Below are 15,080 nucleotides of genomic sequence, written 5' to 3' on the forward strand. Positions count from 1 at the left end.
CTGTGTCGCTTCCCACCACTACTAAAAGAGGAAGGCAGTCATTGATCATTTAGGTTGTCGTTGTCCTCACTAACGTTATATGCCCTGGTTTTGACAGTTCAGTCGCTGATCAGGAAAAGGTGTGTGTGTGTGTCCCAGGATTGAGGAAGATATGAGGAAACCGAAGACTTGGGGACTGAAGAATCTCCACAAGTGGAACTGCACTGATACTATAAAGAAGAAAAGTAGCTGCTGGACTTCTGTGATGTGCACTTGAAAGCAATGTGTCATGATTTGGATCAGTGTAACCCTGTTCTGTAAGGGACGCAAGTGGCACTGTGGGTTAAACCACAGAGCCTAGGACTTGCTGATCAGAAGGTTGGCGGTTTGAATCCCCATGACGGGGTGAGCTCCCGTTGCTCGGTCCTTGCTCCTGCCAACCTAGCAGTTTGAAAGCACGTCAAAGTGCAAGTAGATAAATAGGTACCGCTCCGGCGGGAAGGTAAACGGCATTTCCGTGCGCTGCTCTGGTTCGCCAGAAGCAGCTTAGTCATGCTGGCCACATGACCCGGAAGCTGTATGCCGGCTCCCTTGGCCAATAAAGCGAGATGAGCGCTGCAACCCCAGAGTCGGCCACGATTGGACCTAATGGTCAGGGGTGCCTTTACCTTTAACCCTGTTCTGTGTCTTTTATTTGCCGACACTCGGGTCCTACGTCTGATTTGTCCTGGTTTGTGGACATTCCAAAAGAATGCACCAAAACATTTGGTGCATGTAAATTTTACGCATTCTGTACTCGCTTTCACTGTAAAATATGCATTTTCTGTTGCTTCGCTGCTTTTATTCCCCGCCCCCATGCACGTTGAATGCATTTTTGTGCAAAATGTGGGTTTTTGTGCATACTTTTGGGGATCAAAACTACACGGCAAAAGCTGAGAACTGTATAATCCGATAGCTGAATTCCAACCCGGGAAGCAAGTTTGGGAACATCGAGTCAGGTCAGTCTGCTGCAAAAAGTGGACCAAAGGAATTCCGTCCCGTGGACAACAGGAAGTGATAACAAAAAGGTTTTAAATGATTTCCAGACTTTCCTTCTGATATGGGTGGTCAGAATTGGGGTCAGGGAGAGCAAGCCTTCCGCTGTAGACAAGTACAGTAGTTTTCTTCCTCATTCCACCCCAGTTGCTGAACCACTGTGGTTACTTGAAAGAAAGGACATTTCACATGACTCATTCTCCTGTAAATGAACTTTCTTTGTGCTCCCCTGGCCCAGTAATCCCCCCACCCTGTTCTAACAAAGAGTAGTACATATTAAAATGTTAAGTTAGTTCCCATTTCCTTCAATATTTGAAAGTGGCATCTATATGGAACTTGATTTTAGCGTGCATGCCACTTTACAAAAAAAACCAAGAGGACGGACCCCTGCCCTGAGGAACTTACAATCTGAAATCTTACATAGCGATAACAGAGGAGCAGGAAGGGAAGCAGAGAAACAGCTAAGTGGAGAAATAATATGCTGTTTCAGCTGCATGTACTTAGGGCTTGGCTGCAGGCTGAATTTTTGGTGATACGCACGTTAAGCCAACTAAAATTCTTTAAAATCGACAGACAAACCAGATCAAAGAAATGCCTTTCTGTGCAATTGATTTGGCCATCACAATAAGGGCGATTCCAGACTGCGGCTATTTTCGGGTGGGATTCAATCATAAACTGGCAATTTTGGGTTGTGAATTATACAGGTACAGTGGTACCCCTGGTTGCGAACGGGATCCGTTCCGGAGGCCCATTCACAACATGAAAAGAGCACAACCCGCAGCGGCGCGTCTGCACACGCACGGGTTGCGATTTGCCACTTCTGCGCATGATGTCATTTTGTGCATCTACTCATGTATGGGCGGCGAAACCCGGAAGTAACCCTTTCCGGTACTTCCGGGTCACCGTAGGATGTAACCTAAAAGCACGTAACATGAAGCAGACGTAACATGAGGTATGACTGTAGTTGACTGGGAGGGATTCTTGCACCACAGACCCACTTCCCTAAAAGATCAAACTGCTTGTGGGAAGGAAAGTGATGGGGAAATGGACTGGGCAGAGTGGGGCAGTGCTTGCTTTTATGCAATGACATCCAACTGCCTGCAAACAAATCAGGGTGAATGCTCATTGAGCAGGCAAATCAGGATGGACACTGGATAAACTGGTCACCTGCTCCCTAGGTCAAAACATAATTAAGAAACAGGATTCCAGCTGCTCACACAAGGCATATTTCAACTGGCAAGCATGGGTATCTTTCACTGCATGTAGGTCAGTGTCCCAGCTATACTACACCAGGAAGAGAAAGTATGTTACATATAATCTAAAAAGCCAGGAGGCGGGTGGGACACATGGGAAAGTATTTATGGCTTATGGGGCAAGGCTTGTCTGGGACCTGACAGCCCATAAATAGAAGAGTGTTTCAGAATTTGTCTCCCTTGAGTTAATAGGTATCCCATAATCAGAAGATCAGATGCAGTCTCTTCCCTGCACTCAGCACATTTAATGGCATTTTACAAAACAAGGCAAGCTCCTCCTCCCGTCTTCAGCCAGGCCAGTTTGGGCCACAGGCTCTGATCCAGCTACCGTCAGTCATTCCAAAGTCCCACAGAAATCGATGGGAAAAGTTCCGCCACGCCTCACTCCACGTCCTATAGCTCTCAGTGGGTCTTTAGTGATGACTAACTTGAGCTGGGTCAATGCCTTTATCACAAAATGAATTTTTAAAAGGGGGGATAAGTGCCCTGGAAATTATCCCCCACCCAATCTTGCAGAGGAAATGATATTCCCGCGTGGCTTCACGCCATCCACCCAGAATAATTGAGGGCATTTGTTGGGGGTTCTCAGTGAAGTTGAAAGCTCTCCTTAGACCAAACGTCAACAAAACCCAACGTATTAATTTTCCAAACTGGCTTGAAATTTACCAGGACGTGCCAGGGTGCTGTTTTTACACTAGTTCATCTGTGCATGAAAATATCCAGAAGGCATCCTCTAAATTCCAATTTGGCAGCTACGACGAGGTCCCCATCAAGTTGTTCGCAGAAAAGCCATGTAATTGAATCAAAGGAGTTGTTTCCCGCAGCCAAGTCATTAAATTGGTAGAATTTAGTTGAATTTGCTCCCACTAAACGAGTCTTGTGAGCTTGTCCTCTGGCAAATGGATTAGTATAAGCCAATGATTGAATAAACACAGGTGGACTCTCATCTCAAGTGGGAGTTTTCCAGTTTCGGCTTTTAACTGAGAGAGTGCCCTGGGGACTCTTAATGTGGACTTTTAAAAAAATGAGATCTCAGAAAACTGCAACTGCTCGATCCTGCAAAGCTCCATATTTGCAGGAATATGTGAATAAAACCTAGCTTCTAAGATTTGCAAGACTGTGCAAACCACAAGAATCCACCAGATTTTTAATATACCAGAAAGCGACTTCCCACATTTCAAAAGGAACTTGAGCCAAACGACTTTTCCAGATGTCCCTGTGCAAGGACTGGCTCACAGTAGATTTTAACTTGCTGGATTTTTATGCAAGTTCAAGATGTCATGCTTGCTTCACAGGCCTATGGCTAACAACACAATGACATTGCTGGTTGTTGTTTTAGATTTGTAATTTACGTTCAAAAGCCTTTTCTCCTCAACCAATGAACGATGTGAAAATTGTAGATACAGAAATTCTTTTGCCTGCATGGTACTAGATCTCAAGATCGTATGCTACTGATCTGACTGTAGTAGCATTTTCAAGTCCACAGCGCTCCCTAGGAGTTGGATTATTAATATTAAACATGAGCAAAGGACCCAAAAATATATTCTAGGCATTGCAGAGATTGTAAAAAGTAGGGCAGCCCCTGCCTACTGACTCACAACTTACTAGGCATGATACAAGAGGAAAAAGGAACAGGGAGGGAAGAGGAAAGCAAGTATTGGAGCAACAGGGTGGCTAGGGAAATCTAGCCTGATGGGCGGGGTATAAATGAATGAATGAATATTATTATTATTATTATTATTATTATTATTATTATTATTATTAGCCAAAATATTAGGTCAGACTGGTCTCTCCCTTGCTGTAATGTCATTTCTGGGAGGCAGGAGATGTAGTCTCCCAGTGGTCCTTGAGCTGCCTGCAAAGCACACATTTAAAACATATTTGAAGCATGCCCCCCAAAGAATCATGGGAACTATAGCTTACACCTCACATAACTACAATTCCCAGCACCCTTAGCAAACTATGGTTCCCAGGGTTCTCTGCGGCTAGTGACGAAAGCTGAATTGTGTCTTCCTTCAGATCCACACTCCCCAGGCAATGGGCTGCCAGCTGAACTTGGCTCCTACTAAACCAACGGGAACTACAGCCAACTGATTTTGGCTACAACCCCTATACCCATGAACAGGGAAACTCGCTGAATTCAACGGGATTTCCTTCTGAGTAGGTCGGCAGAGGACTGCGTGGCTGGTCTGGATCTAACTGTATGGGATCAAATCCAAAGGGTAACACCTGTAATGATACTATCCTGCAAAAAAAAAACCCTAACAAACCAGCAGCCCAGCAGTGGTGTGGTACCTGCGTGCTACATTTATGGAAGAGACCTCAGCTTGAACTGTGGGCTTTGACACATCACAGGTGTGGTGTGGCGGAGCTTTGGACAGGTATATTTCTGCAGGCACCTTCAGGAATGCCAGACTGGCTCTGCCAGCGTGTCCACAGAGCCCCCAAACCGACTGCTCCCAACCCCATAAGGTGCAGCGACCATCGTGTTGGAGGGGGGCAGCACCAACACACCGGCCACCGCAGCTGATCTTGATGGCAGGTTGCCATAGGGTTGAACCGAGAGGCGCTTTCGGGAGACGCAACACCCCACGTTCTGTCTCACCTGCTGCATCCTCAGGGATTCCAGCTCTCTCTCCAGCCTGGTGCGCAGGCGGCGCTCCATCTGCTCCCGTTTCTCGTAGGCCGCCTGCAGCTGGGTCAAGGCCTGCTGAAGCTTCTCCACTTTCTCGACGTGAGCTTGCTTCTTGCACAGCTGGAGGGCAACGGGGTTGCCACAGGGGGAACACAGAGACATTAGGAGGAAGAGGAGGGTGACAGCACAGAGCTCGCGCACGGCGGAAAACATTGTAAGTTTTATGGAGGTTAAGTCCCTGCATCCAAGTCAACTCCAGATCTCAAACACCAGGGTGATCCATCTGTCACAATGCTTTAGCTGAGATTCCTGCATTGCAGGTAAAAGGTAAAGGGACCCCTGACCATTAGGTCCAGTCGTGGCCGACTCTGGGGTTGCGGTGCTCATCTCGCTTTATTGGCCAAGGGAGCTGGCGTACAGCTTCCGGGTCATGTGGCCAGCATGACTAAGCCACCTCCGGAGACCCAGAGCAGCACACAAAAATGCCATTTACCTTTTCGCTGGAGCAGTACCTATTTGTCTACTAGCACTTTGATGTGCCTTTGAACTGCTATGTTGGCAGGAGCAGGGACCGAGCAATGGGAGCTCACCCCGCTGCGGGGATTCGAACCGGCAACCTTCTGATCGGCAAGTCCTAGGCTCTGTGGTTTAACCCACAGTGCCACCCGCATCCCTCCTGCATTGCAGGAGGTTGGAGGTTGGACTAAATGATCCTTGGGACCCCTTCCAACTCTACAATTCCATGATTCGAAGCAAATCCCAAGCGTTGACGTGCTGCTGCCAGTCAAAGCTTTCAGTCCCAAACTAAAGAGGCTGTTTGTTTGACTCTGTTGTTTACTGCTCGCTCAATATGATAGGAGGCAAGATCCTAAGACTCTAAGCTTTCATTTTAGAAAAACCCAAGTTGCCAGACCTCATGACCATGGTGGAAAGATTGACAACTATTCTGTGGGAGGGGGGGATAGGGGTTCAGTGGCCAGAGAAGGGGGCCTCAGTACTCTACAGATCCCTACCTCTAATCTAACAAAGTTGTTTAACCCTAACAAATGCCACTAACCTTATTTCTAGTGAACCTCTCAACTTGATCCCCCTAGAATAGTAGTGGACTGCATAATATACCAAAAATTAAATGCAAAGTACCTCGTTATATAATCCATAAATTGACATAAACCTTTCAGACTGATATTTGGTCTATTTGTGTAGCTAATGGTCCCAGCGTTCTCCTGCAAAAATGTCCATTGAGTTTTGCTCCTCTAAGTAATTTCAGATTTTGTGCTGATTTGTCAATAACAGTGGCTTGTCACACTCTCCTATATTAGGATGTTGAGGGAGGAGTTTCATATTTCCTTGGTTTCTAGCAACCAAGCATATCATGTGCTGGAAAATATTCAGCAGCTGCTGTAAGACAGCAACCCTAAATATACTTACTTGGAAGTAAGCCCCGCTGAGCTCTGCGGCATTGCTTAGAAAACACGGTTAGGATCAGGCTGCAGATGTGAATGCTAACAGTAAAATGTCTTTGTGCAAAACCACACCATACATTTAAAACACTCTTAAAACAGTTTAAACAGCCATGCCTTCTCCCAACAAATCATGGGAACTTTAGTGAGTTCGCCTTCATCGATCCCTCTTCACAGGAAACTCTGGGGATTATAGCTCTGTGAAGCTCTCCTAGCAACTCTCAGGACCCTTAACAAACTACAGCTCCCAGAATTCTTAGGGTGAAGCCATGAGTGTTTAAAGTGGTGTCATAGAGATTTAAATGTAGAGTGCAGATAGGGCATGTCTGTGAGAGAGAGGGAGAGAGAGAGAAAGAAAAGTGTAGGGTGGTGAACTGAACTGAAGGACGGTCTGGTGTTACCTCCTCTTCTAGCTTGACGACTTTGGCTTGTGCGCCGTTGAGCGCCTGGTCCAGGATTTCGATGTGCCTTCGCTGCTCCTCGCTGGTCAAGCGCAGGGCTGCCAAGTCCATTTCCAGCTTCTCTTTCTCTTTCAAATGCTCTTTGTCTGGAAAGGGAGGCAACGGCCAGCTGCATCAGAAGCTCTCACAGACCCAGGAGGGACACCGAACAGAAATAAACTCAAATAGAGGCAACGTGGTGCATTGGTCATGGCAGGGCTGCAGGACCCTTCTCAGCTAGAGGGCCAGGTTCCAGCCAGATGGGCGGGGTATGTAAATAATAATTATTATTATCAATGTGGGTTGACCAATGATGTAACACAGTGTTTATCACACTTGGACCTCCAGTTGTTTTGAGATGACAATTCCCATAATCCCTGGTGGTCTTGCTAGCTAGGGATGTTGGGAGTTGTAGTCCAAAAGCAGCTGGAGACCCAAGTTTGGGAAACACTGACGTAACACATTCTACACACCAGCCACACAAAAGCCAACACAAAGCTCCCTACCAAGCTCTCCATCCAGGCAAGCGAGAGGCATTACCACAGTTCAAGGACACGTTTCAGCCAGGAGAAACTACTCAAGGAAGGCACGAAGCAGGGCATGGACTCAGGCCAGGGTGTCGTTTGCAGAGTCTTTAGGGCCAGGCAAGTAGACCACATCCGGCCTCCAGGTCTGGGGATTCCCTGCTCCTGGGCTAGGGTGTCAGACTAGGACCAGAGAGACCCACATTCAAATCTCTGCTCGGCCACTGGGTCACTGAGTCAAACCCACCTCACAGGGCTCTTGTGAGAGGGAGGGAAGAACCACTTCTGCTACTACCGTGAGCTCCTTGAAAGAAAGGCGAGATATGAATACATAAAGACTTTCAGAGTTTCATTGGGCAGGCTGCAGAGGTGTAGCAAGGCTCCCTTGTCCCCATGGCAAGGAGTGTATCAGTGCACCGACCTCAAACCCTTGCCAAGGCTCCCCCAGAAGTGGAGGAACAGGCCAGGCAAACTCCTAGCTATTCCGAGCCAGAGTGAAGACCCGCAATTTTGCATCTCCCTGGGTTTGTGTCCTAGGTAGGGGCCAACCTGGTCAACCCCTAGACATGCCCCTGGCAGGCTGTCTTACTCCCCGTCATTCATTATGGAACCTATTTGAACTAAGGACCACTATTGCTGTGCACTTGTTCTTTCAGACACCATTTCATGCTTCTTACTTTAGAGCTAGCCGGGTGAGACTTGGAAGGCCTTCCGATTAAAGCCCAGCTGCTGTATTTGCCCATATCCTTGTGAAACTACATGTACTTTTCAATCACCTTAACTGCAGCCTCTTTCGCTGCTGGAAAGCCAAGCTATTTGGGCAGCTAGAACTTTAAAATGTGTATTTGCTTGATTCTTCAGCATGTAAAGCCCAGGTCTCTCCTTCCATTTTATCATCACAACTACCCAGCAAAATAGGTGAGCACTAAGGCAAGGGAGTGGGATGCAGGTGGCGCTGTGGGTTAAACCACAGAGCCTAGGACTTGCCGATCAGAAGGTCAGCGGTTCGAATCCCCGCAACAGGATGAGCTCCTGTTGCTCGGTCCCTGCTCCTGCCAACCTAGCAGTTCAAAAGCACGTCAAAGTGCAAGTAGATCAATAGGTACTGCTCCGGTGGGAAGGTAAATGGCGTTTCTGTGTGCTGTTCTGGTTCGCCAGAAGAGGCTTAGTCATGCTGGCCACATGACCCAGAAGCTATATGCCGGCTCCCTCGGCCAATAAAGCAAGATGAGCGCCGCAACCCCAGAGCCGGCCACGACTGGACCTAATGGTCAAGGGTCCCTTTACCTTTAAGGCAAGGGAGCTGGCTAGGGGCTGAGGAGAGTCCAACAACAACTGGAGGGTCAAAGGTTCCTCATCCCTGGGCTAAGAGAGAACAGCTGGGTCCAAAGTGATCCAATGAGATTCACAGAGAAGTTGCCAAACTGATGCTTTCCTGGTTCAGTCCTGACACACCATTCATTAGATGCCACTGGCTCTTAGAAATGTATGTATCGGTGGGGTATGCTGCTCCTCTTTTATGCCAGCTGTTGATTCTGAAGATGCTTCGCTAGTACCAACGTCCTTTCCCAGTGGGTGTTGCTGTGCTTTATTTAGCCATGCGCCATTCAAGTGAGCTTTGCTGCGAGTCACTTAAATGCACAGGAATCCACATCACTTCAGCTGCTGCCAAACATTCCAGAATAGCTCTCATGCCCTGGGATGGGCTGTGGGTTACCAGATAGCCTTTCGCCTGCTCATTCAGCAGTAGACATTTACCCAGAGGCCTCTCGACCTTGACGAAGTGAAAGAACCCTCAACAGGATCACGGCGACACAGCACAGATCCTTAAGATTTTAGAGGCCTGTTCCTTGACAGCCCAGGTTCTGCATGCAGACCACGCAGTCTCTTCCTCCATCCCCACTGCCTTTAGAGCTTTGTTTTGGACTCTAAAGCGGATGAGCTAAATCCAATGGCAATGTTTCCTTAGGATACAAGATCTAAATGCTCACCCAAGCATGGGTGTTCCTTAGTTTTCACTCCCCCTTTCAAAGACACAACAACATAATCTGTGATCGTTTACCAGCCACTCTAGCAAACCAGACTTCCCTTCCACCTCAGCGGCCACGGCTTACATGATACACTCTCAACTCTGGCTAGAGGGATGAGAGTATATAAATAAATTTGACCTGCTTGAGGAGGTCCTGTATACAACCTTTCTTTCTATTCTTGGAAATACTTCTCTCTCCTATTTGTAGCATCTAGCTGTCTGGCCCAGACGAGGTAGGCATGCTAAACATCCCTGCCGTTTTATATGACCCTGTCTCAAGGAACTATCACTGCACACAGGTCGTGAACTGACAGGGCAGTGAAAGTGTCCGCACCAATATTTATAGCGATGCGTGAACAGAAGCGTTGTTCAGTGAATGCTGTGTTACAAGGAGAAACGGTGGAACTTTATGAGACCCAAGCCGGATGCCCAGGACTGTCACAGATACAGACTGACTGATGATAGATAGATAGAGATGATAGATAGATAGATAGATAGATAGATAGATAGATAGATAGATAGATGATAGATAGATATGGGAATATATATTCCTTTATTTATTTAAAAGAATATATTTATATATCTGCCAACAAAGGCCCGTATAGTTAAAGCTATGGTTTTCCCAGTAGTGATGTATGGAAGTGAGAGCTGGACCATAAAGAAGGCTGATCACCAAAGAATCAATGCTTTTGAATTATGGTGCTGGAGGAGACTCTTGAGAGTCCCATGGACTGCAAGAAGATCAAACCTATCCATTCTTAAGGAAATCAGCCCTGAGTGCTCACTGGAAGGACAGATCCTGAAGCTGAGGCTCCAATACTTTGGCCACCTCATGAGAAGAGAAGACTCCCTGGAAAAGACCCTGATGTTGGGAAAGATGGAGGGCACAAGGAGAAGGGGACGACAGAGGATGAGATGGTTGGATAGTGTTCTCGAAGCTACCAGCATGAGTTTGACCAAGCTGCGGGAGGCAGTGGAAGACAGGAGTGCCTGGCATGCTCTGGTCCATGGGGTCACAAAGAGTCGGACACGACTAAACAACAACAACATTTATATATTTAAAGGAATATATATATATGTTCCCTCTCTCTCTCTCTCTCTCTCTCTCTCTCTGTGTGTGTGTATATATATATATATATATATATATATATATATATATATATATATGAAAGAAATTAAAAGTTTTGGATCCTGTGTCCATTTCTAGCCACCAGCGGCACCCCTCTGCTGGCAAGGGAGGGCCCAAACAGTGCCCATCTTCTCCTGGAGTGATACCCTTTGCAGAGTTCTCTATTGGGCTCCTGCCCACTTCCCTCACACCAGTCACCAGAGAGGTTGGGTCGTGACAGGTTTGGACTGGGCTGCGTGCTTCTACATGGCCTCCCTAGTTCTCCCGGTCCCCTCCTACCTCTCTCTCTCGATGGCTGCAGCAGCAGCAGTGGCCATAGCGGTGGAGGCTGCTGAGTGTTTGGCTGGGGTGTGTGAGTGGCTCCACTGTGTTCTGTTCTCTGGACCTCCTGTTTGATTGCCACCAGGGCAATCCCAGTCCCGGTGGACCTGAGGTCATCGGGGAGGGGGTTGGGGGCTCTGCTCAGCCCTTTTAATTTTTGCATTGGGCGCCCTGGCTCCCCCCGTTTACAGTAACAGCAGCGTTGGCAGTGCAGGGACAGGCCAAAGAACCCTGTTGGTGCTGGTGGTCCCTATGAGCTTAGTGCGGCCATGGCTACTCATCTGTCATGGATGCTTTAGTTGAGATTCCTGAATTGCAGTGGGGTTGGACTAGATGACCCTTGGGTTCCCTTCCAACTCTATGATTTCATATAGGGTGCAGGGGGGGGGACAATGGGGAAATGGGTAGCAGAATGAGGCAGAGAGGCAGACAAAGGGAGCGCCCAGTCCACTTTTGGTTCTGGAACAGCCCCAACTACGTCCGGCTCTGGCCCTGCCCACCCTATGAATATGGCCCTTGACAGACTGTCCTCAAGGTTAAGAAGAAGAGGAGTTTGGATTTGATATCCCGCTTTATCACTACCCGAAGGAGTCTCAAAGCAGCTAACATTCTCCTTTCCCTTCCTCCCCCACAACAAACACTCTGTGAGGTGAGTGGGACTGAGAGACTTCAGAGAAGTGTGACTGGTCCAAGGTCACCCAGCAGCTGCATGTGGAGGAGCGCAGTGGCGTAGCGTGGGGGGTGCAGGGGGGGCGCAACATCTGGGGTTAGGGCAAATCCATGGGTTAGGGGGTGCAAATCCACGGGTTAGGGGGCGCAAATTACTTGCCTTGCCCCGGGTGCTGACAACCCACGCTACGCCACTGGAGGAGCGGAGACGCGAACCCGGTTCCCCAGATTACGAGTCCATCGCTCTTAACCACTACACCACACTGGCCCTCAATGTAGCCCTCTGCAGAAAAAGGGGCTACATGGACCTACCTTTTTACAGTCTGCCCCGGGCAGCAAAAGGAGGCTTGTTAAGCACTTGAAATGACAGTTTAGTGACTCTGAGCTGTGCTCCACAGGGTAGCTGATGGAGGGCTGTACTCTAGAGTTATGTGAGGGTGTTATCAAGGCTGCACAACATGGTGCCTGAACCCCTGGCACAGACCTACCAGTAGAGGCATGAGCCCCTGTTGTAACTAGCCATCAGTCATTCCTAGCCCTGAAACCTGAGCTCCTTTCACGGAAAAGAACCAGGATTAGTCATAGTCACATTCAGTTTATTTATAAACTGCATTTTCTGAAATGTATTTGTGCTCAAAATTGTTCACGGATAACAAACAACCTAAACACAATGGTTCAATAACCATAATGCACAACAAGAATTGCTGCCAATACGACATTTCTATTTTTAGGACCCACCTCATTTCTGTGATTGTGAGTTGCTTTCAATTGTTTTTAACACTGTGTTTTAATTGCCCTACCGCCTTCAGGTGAAGGACAGGTAATTTATAACAACAGCAACCTAACACTGAACAGCTCATTTGAAACAGGGGTGGGCAGACTTTGGGGAGCTTAAATCTACTTGTTCGTTGACCAGAACACCAAGATCTAACAACCAGAGCTGGGCACAAGAGACATACAGATAGAATTACAGAACAAGAGTGCCTCTGGGCATATTCTTAGCCTGAAGGTTTGTTTTCAATATCAGAACTAATTGAACTGAACTCACAGTCATTTAAATTCCATTCCTAGTTAGGTTCCTCCCCCCCCCCATTTCAGCAGCTTAATTTAGGTAGGCAAAGACATTTTGTTGTGACTGTTAAGCTATTTCTTCTAATATAATGCATTTTCAGGTGTTATTCTCACTAATATATGCATTTCCATGCACATTTTCCCCTAATAGTACAAAATGGTTGCAGAACAGAATTGCAAACTTCAAAAAAGTGTGAATTTCAAAGACTAGCCATGCTTCAGTTCACTTATTACTTCAAGATGCGCGAATTAGGTCATTTCTCATTTTAAATGCAAACAAACCTAAGTTTCTTCTCCATACCTAGACATGTGAACAAATCCCTGAGAAGTGGTTCCCTCAGAGCTGTGGTACGAAATATCCTTTTGAAGGCCTTTTCAAAACTCATGAAACAAAGGGCCTTGTTCTCCTTTTATTTGTACCTGTGTGAATTCAGAATTATCCCAAAAGGAGAGAAGAATTCCATTTCACTATGAAGCTTATTTCTCTTGAGACTTTGCCCTGACATCAACATATTCATTTAAATTTCCCCCTTGACCACCACCTACCACTAACTCCAACGAAGCAACGCGGTAAAACAAGTCTGTTAGAAAGAAACCAGCCTCCAACTTTAAAAAAACTGCTAAAAACATAGCACAAACAAACACCTCTTCCATTCTCTGACAAACCACACATAGTGAACATGCATATCTCCGCTATATATCAATGTGGTACTCACTCTGAGAGGCATAAAGACCCTCTGTTGCCTTATCTTCGTTCCCATCAAACTCTCTGCTGGCCAGCTGCCTGTTGGCAGCCTCCAATCGCTCTACACAGAGAAGGGGAAACAGCTTAAGAATAAACATATACATATGGCCAACCTCAGAGAATAAAGAGACCTGCCAGATGTACCATGATATAAAAAGAATCTTGGGAAAGGGAAGCCAGCTATACAATAAAGAAAGAAATGGAGATCATCCTGAAAAACAGGGAAGGCCAGTCTGCATTTCCACCCCCCAAAGGAGAGACTCTGTTCTGTAGGGTCTTGGTCTGGGGGCCAAAAGTATATTTCTCTACACAAACTTCCCTATGGATGCTAATGTTCCCTCATAGGGTTGGTGCTCTCTAGCAGTCCTGGTTATGAAACACCATGCAAAATCCAAACAATTTGAATATTAAAATATGGACTCTCACTCTTTTGTTTTTTAAAAACTTTGGGGTTTTTTATTCTTTTACTTGTAACTGAAGCTGTTAAAATTTGGTAGCAACACCTGAGCAAATTGAAATTGATGAAATTGATTTGCAGGGGGAGTTGGACTTTTATAAAAAAGAACAGCCCTTGTATTCTATCAGGGACTTTGTTATAACATAATTCCAAAGTGATCTATAAAGCCAAGGAGGACCAACAGAAGGTCCAGAAACACCTTGTTTACAATCCTGGCTTGTTTCCTTAATCTGTATTTTCCCCACTCTGTTGCCCACCAGATGTTCTTTTAATTTTTTATTAAATTTTCCAACATACATTTATAGTATGCAATCTAAATTTATTTCATTTCCTACTATTCCTAAAAGAAAAGCCTCTGGTTTCTTAACAAACGTATATTTCAACATCTTTTTCATCTCATTATATATCATTTCCCAGAAGCCCTTCACCTTCTTACAATCCCACCACATATGATAAAATGTTCCTTCTTTTTCTTTACATTTCCAACACTTATTACATGTTTTATACATTTTTGCCAGTTTCACAGGTGTGATGTACCATCTATAAATCATTTTCATAACATTTTCCTTTAACGCAGTACATGCCGTAAATTTTATACTTTCATTCCACAGTTTTATCCAATCATTAAACTGTATATTATAACCCAAATCTCTGGCCCAGTGTATCATAACCGATTTAACTTCCTCATCTTTTGTATACCATTCTAGCAAGATTTTATACACCTTGGACAAAATTTTATTTTCATTGTTTATTATTTCTATTTGAAATTTCGATTCTTTTCCCTCATAACCTCTTTCTTTTAAGTCCTTTTTAAACATTTCGTTAACCTGATAATAATGCAACCAATCATACACATACTCTTTCACTTCTTCATAGGATTTCATTTTCCATTTTCCTCCTTCCTTTATAATCAATTCTTTATATGTAATCCAGTTCCCCCCTCATATTGACTTTCTTAAGACTCATAACTTTTAACCAGTGGTGTAGCGTGGGTTGTCAGCACCCGGGGCAAGGCAAGTAATTTGCGCCCCCTAACCCGTGGATTTGCGCCCCCTAACCCATGGATTTGCCCTAACCCCAGATGTTGCGCCCGGTGCGGCCCGCCCCCCCTGCACCCCCACGCTACGCCACTGCTTTTAACGGAGATAGCCAGCCCACCAGATGTTCTTCGACAATGACAGCCCATCACTGCTCAGCACCGGCATGCTAGCTGAGGCTGATGTGAGTAAGGAGGGGCTGGGGCAGCCGCCTGGGGAAACCAGAGTTCTCAGTTTCAGTAAAACAGCAGACAACTGAAGTCAGCTGAAAACGGGAGCAAAGATTTTCAATCTCG

At 46.2% G+C, this 15,080-nt stretch overlaps 1 protein-coding gene across 7 annotated transcripts in view; it reads right to left on the reverse strand.

The window, feature by feature from the left end:
- Window positions 1-15,080, reverse strand: part of AMOTL1 (angiomotin like 1) — a 78,453-nt gene that overhangs the window by 14,223 nt on the left and 49,150 nt on the right. For all 7 annotated transcript variants that reach the window (XM_083609646.1, XM_083609645.1, XM_083609649.1 and 4 more), the window contains 3 exons: window positions 13,262-13,351; window positions 6,764-6,909; window positions 4,873-5,022 (listed from right to left, as the gene is read on the reverse strand). In XM_083609646.1, coding sequence (XP_083465772.1) covers window positions 4,873-5,022; window positions 6,764-6,909; window positions 13,262-13,351 — 386 coding nt within the window. The remainder of the gene's footprint in view (window positions 1-4,872; window positions 5,023-6,763; window positions 6,910-13,261; window positions 13,352-15,080) is intronic.

The sequence above is a fragment of the Podarcis filfolensis genome, assembly GCF_964270895.1.
Source record: "Podarcis filfolensis genome assembly, chromosome: 4".
NCBI lineage: Eukaryota > Metazoa > Chordata > Lepidosauria > Squamata > Lacertidae > Podarcis > Podarcis filfolensis.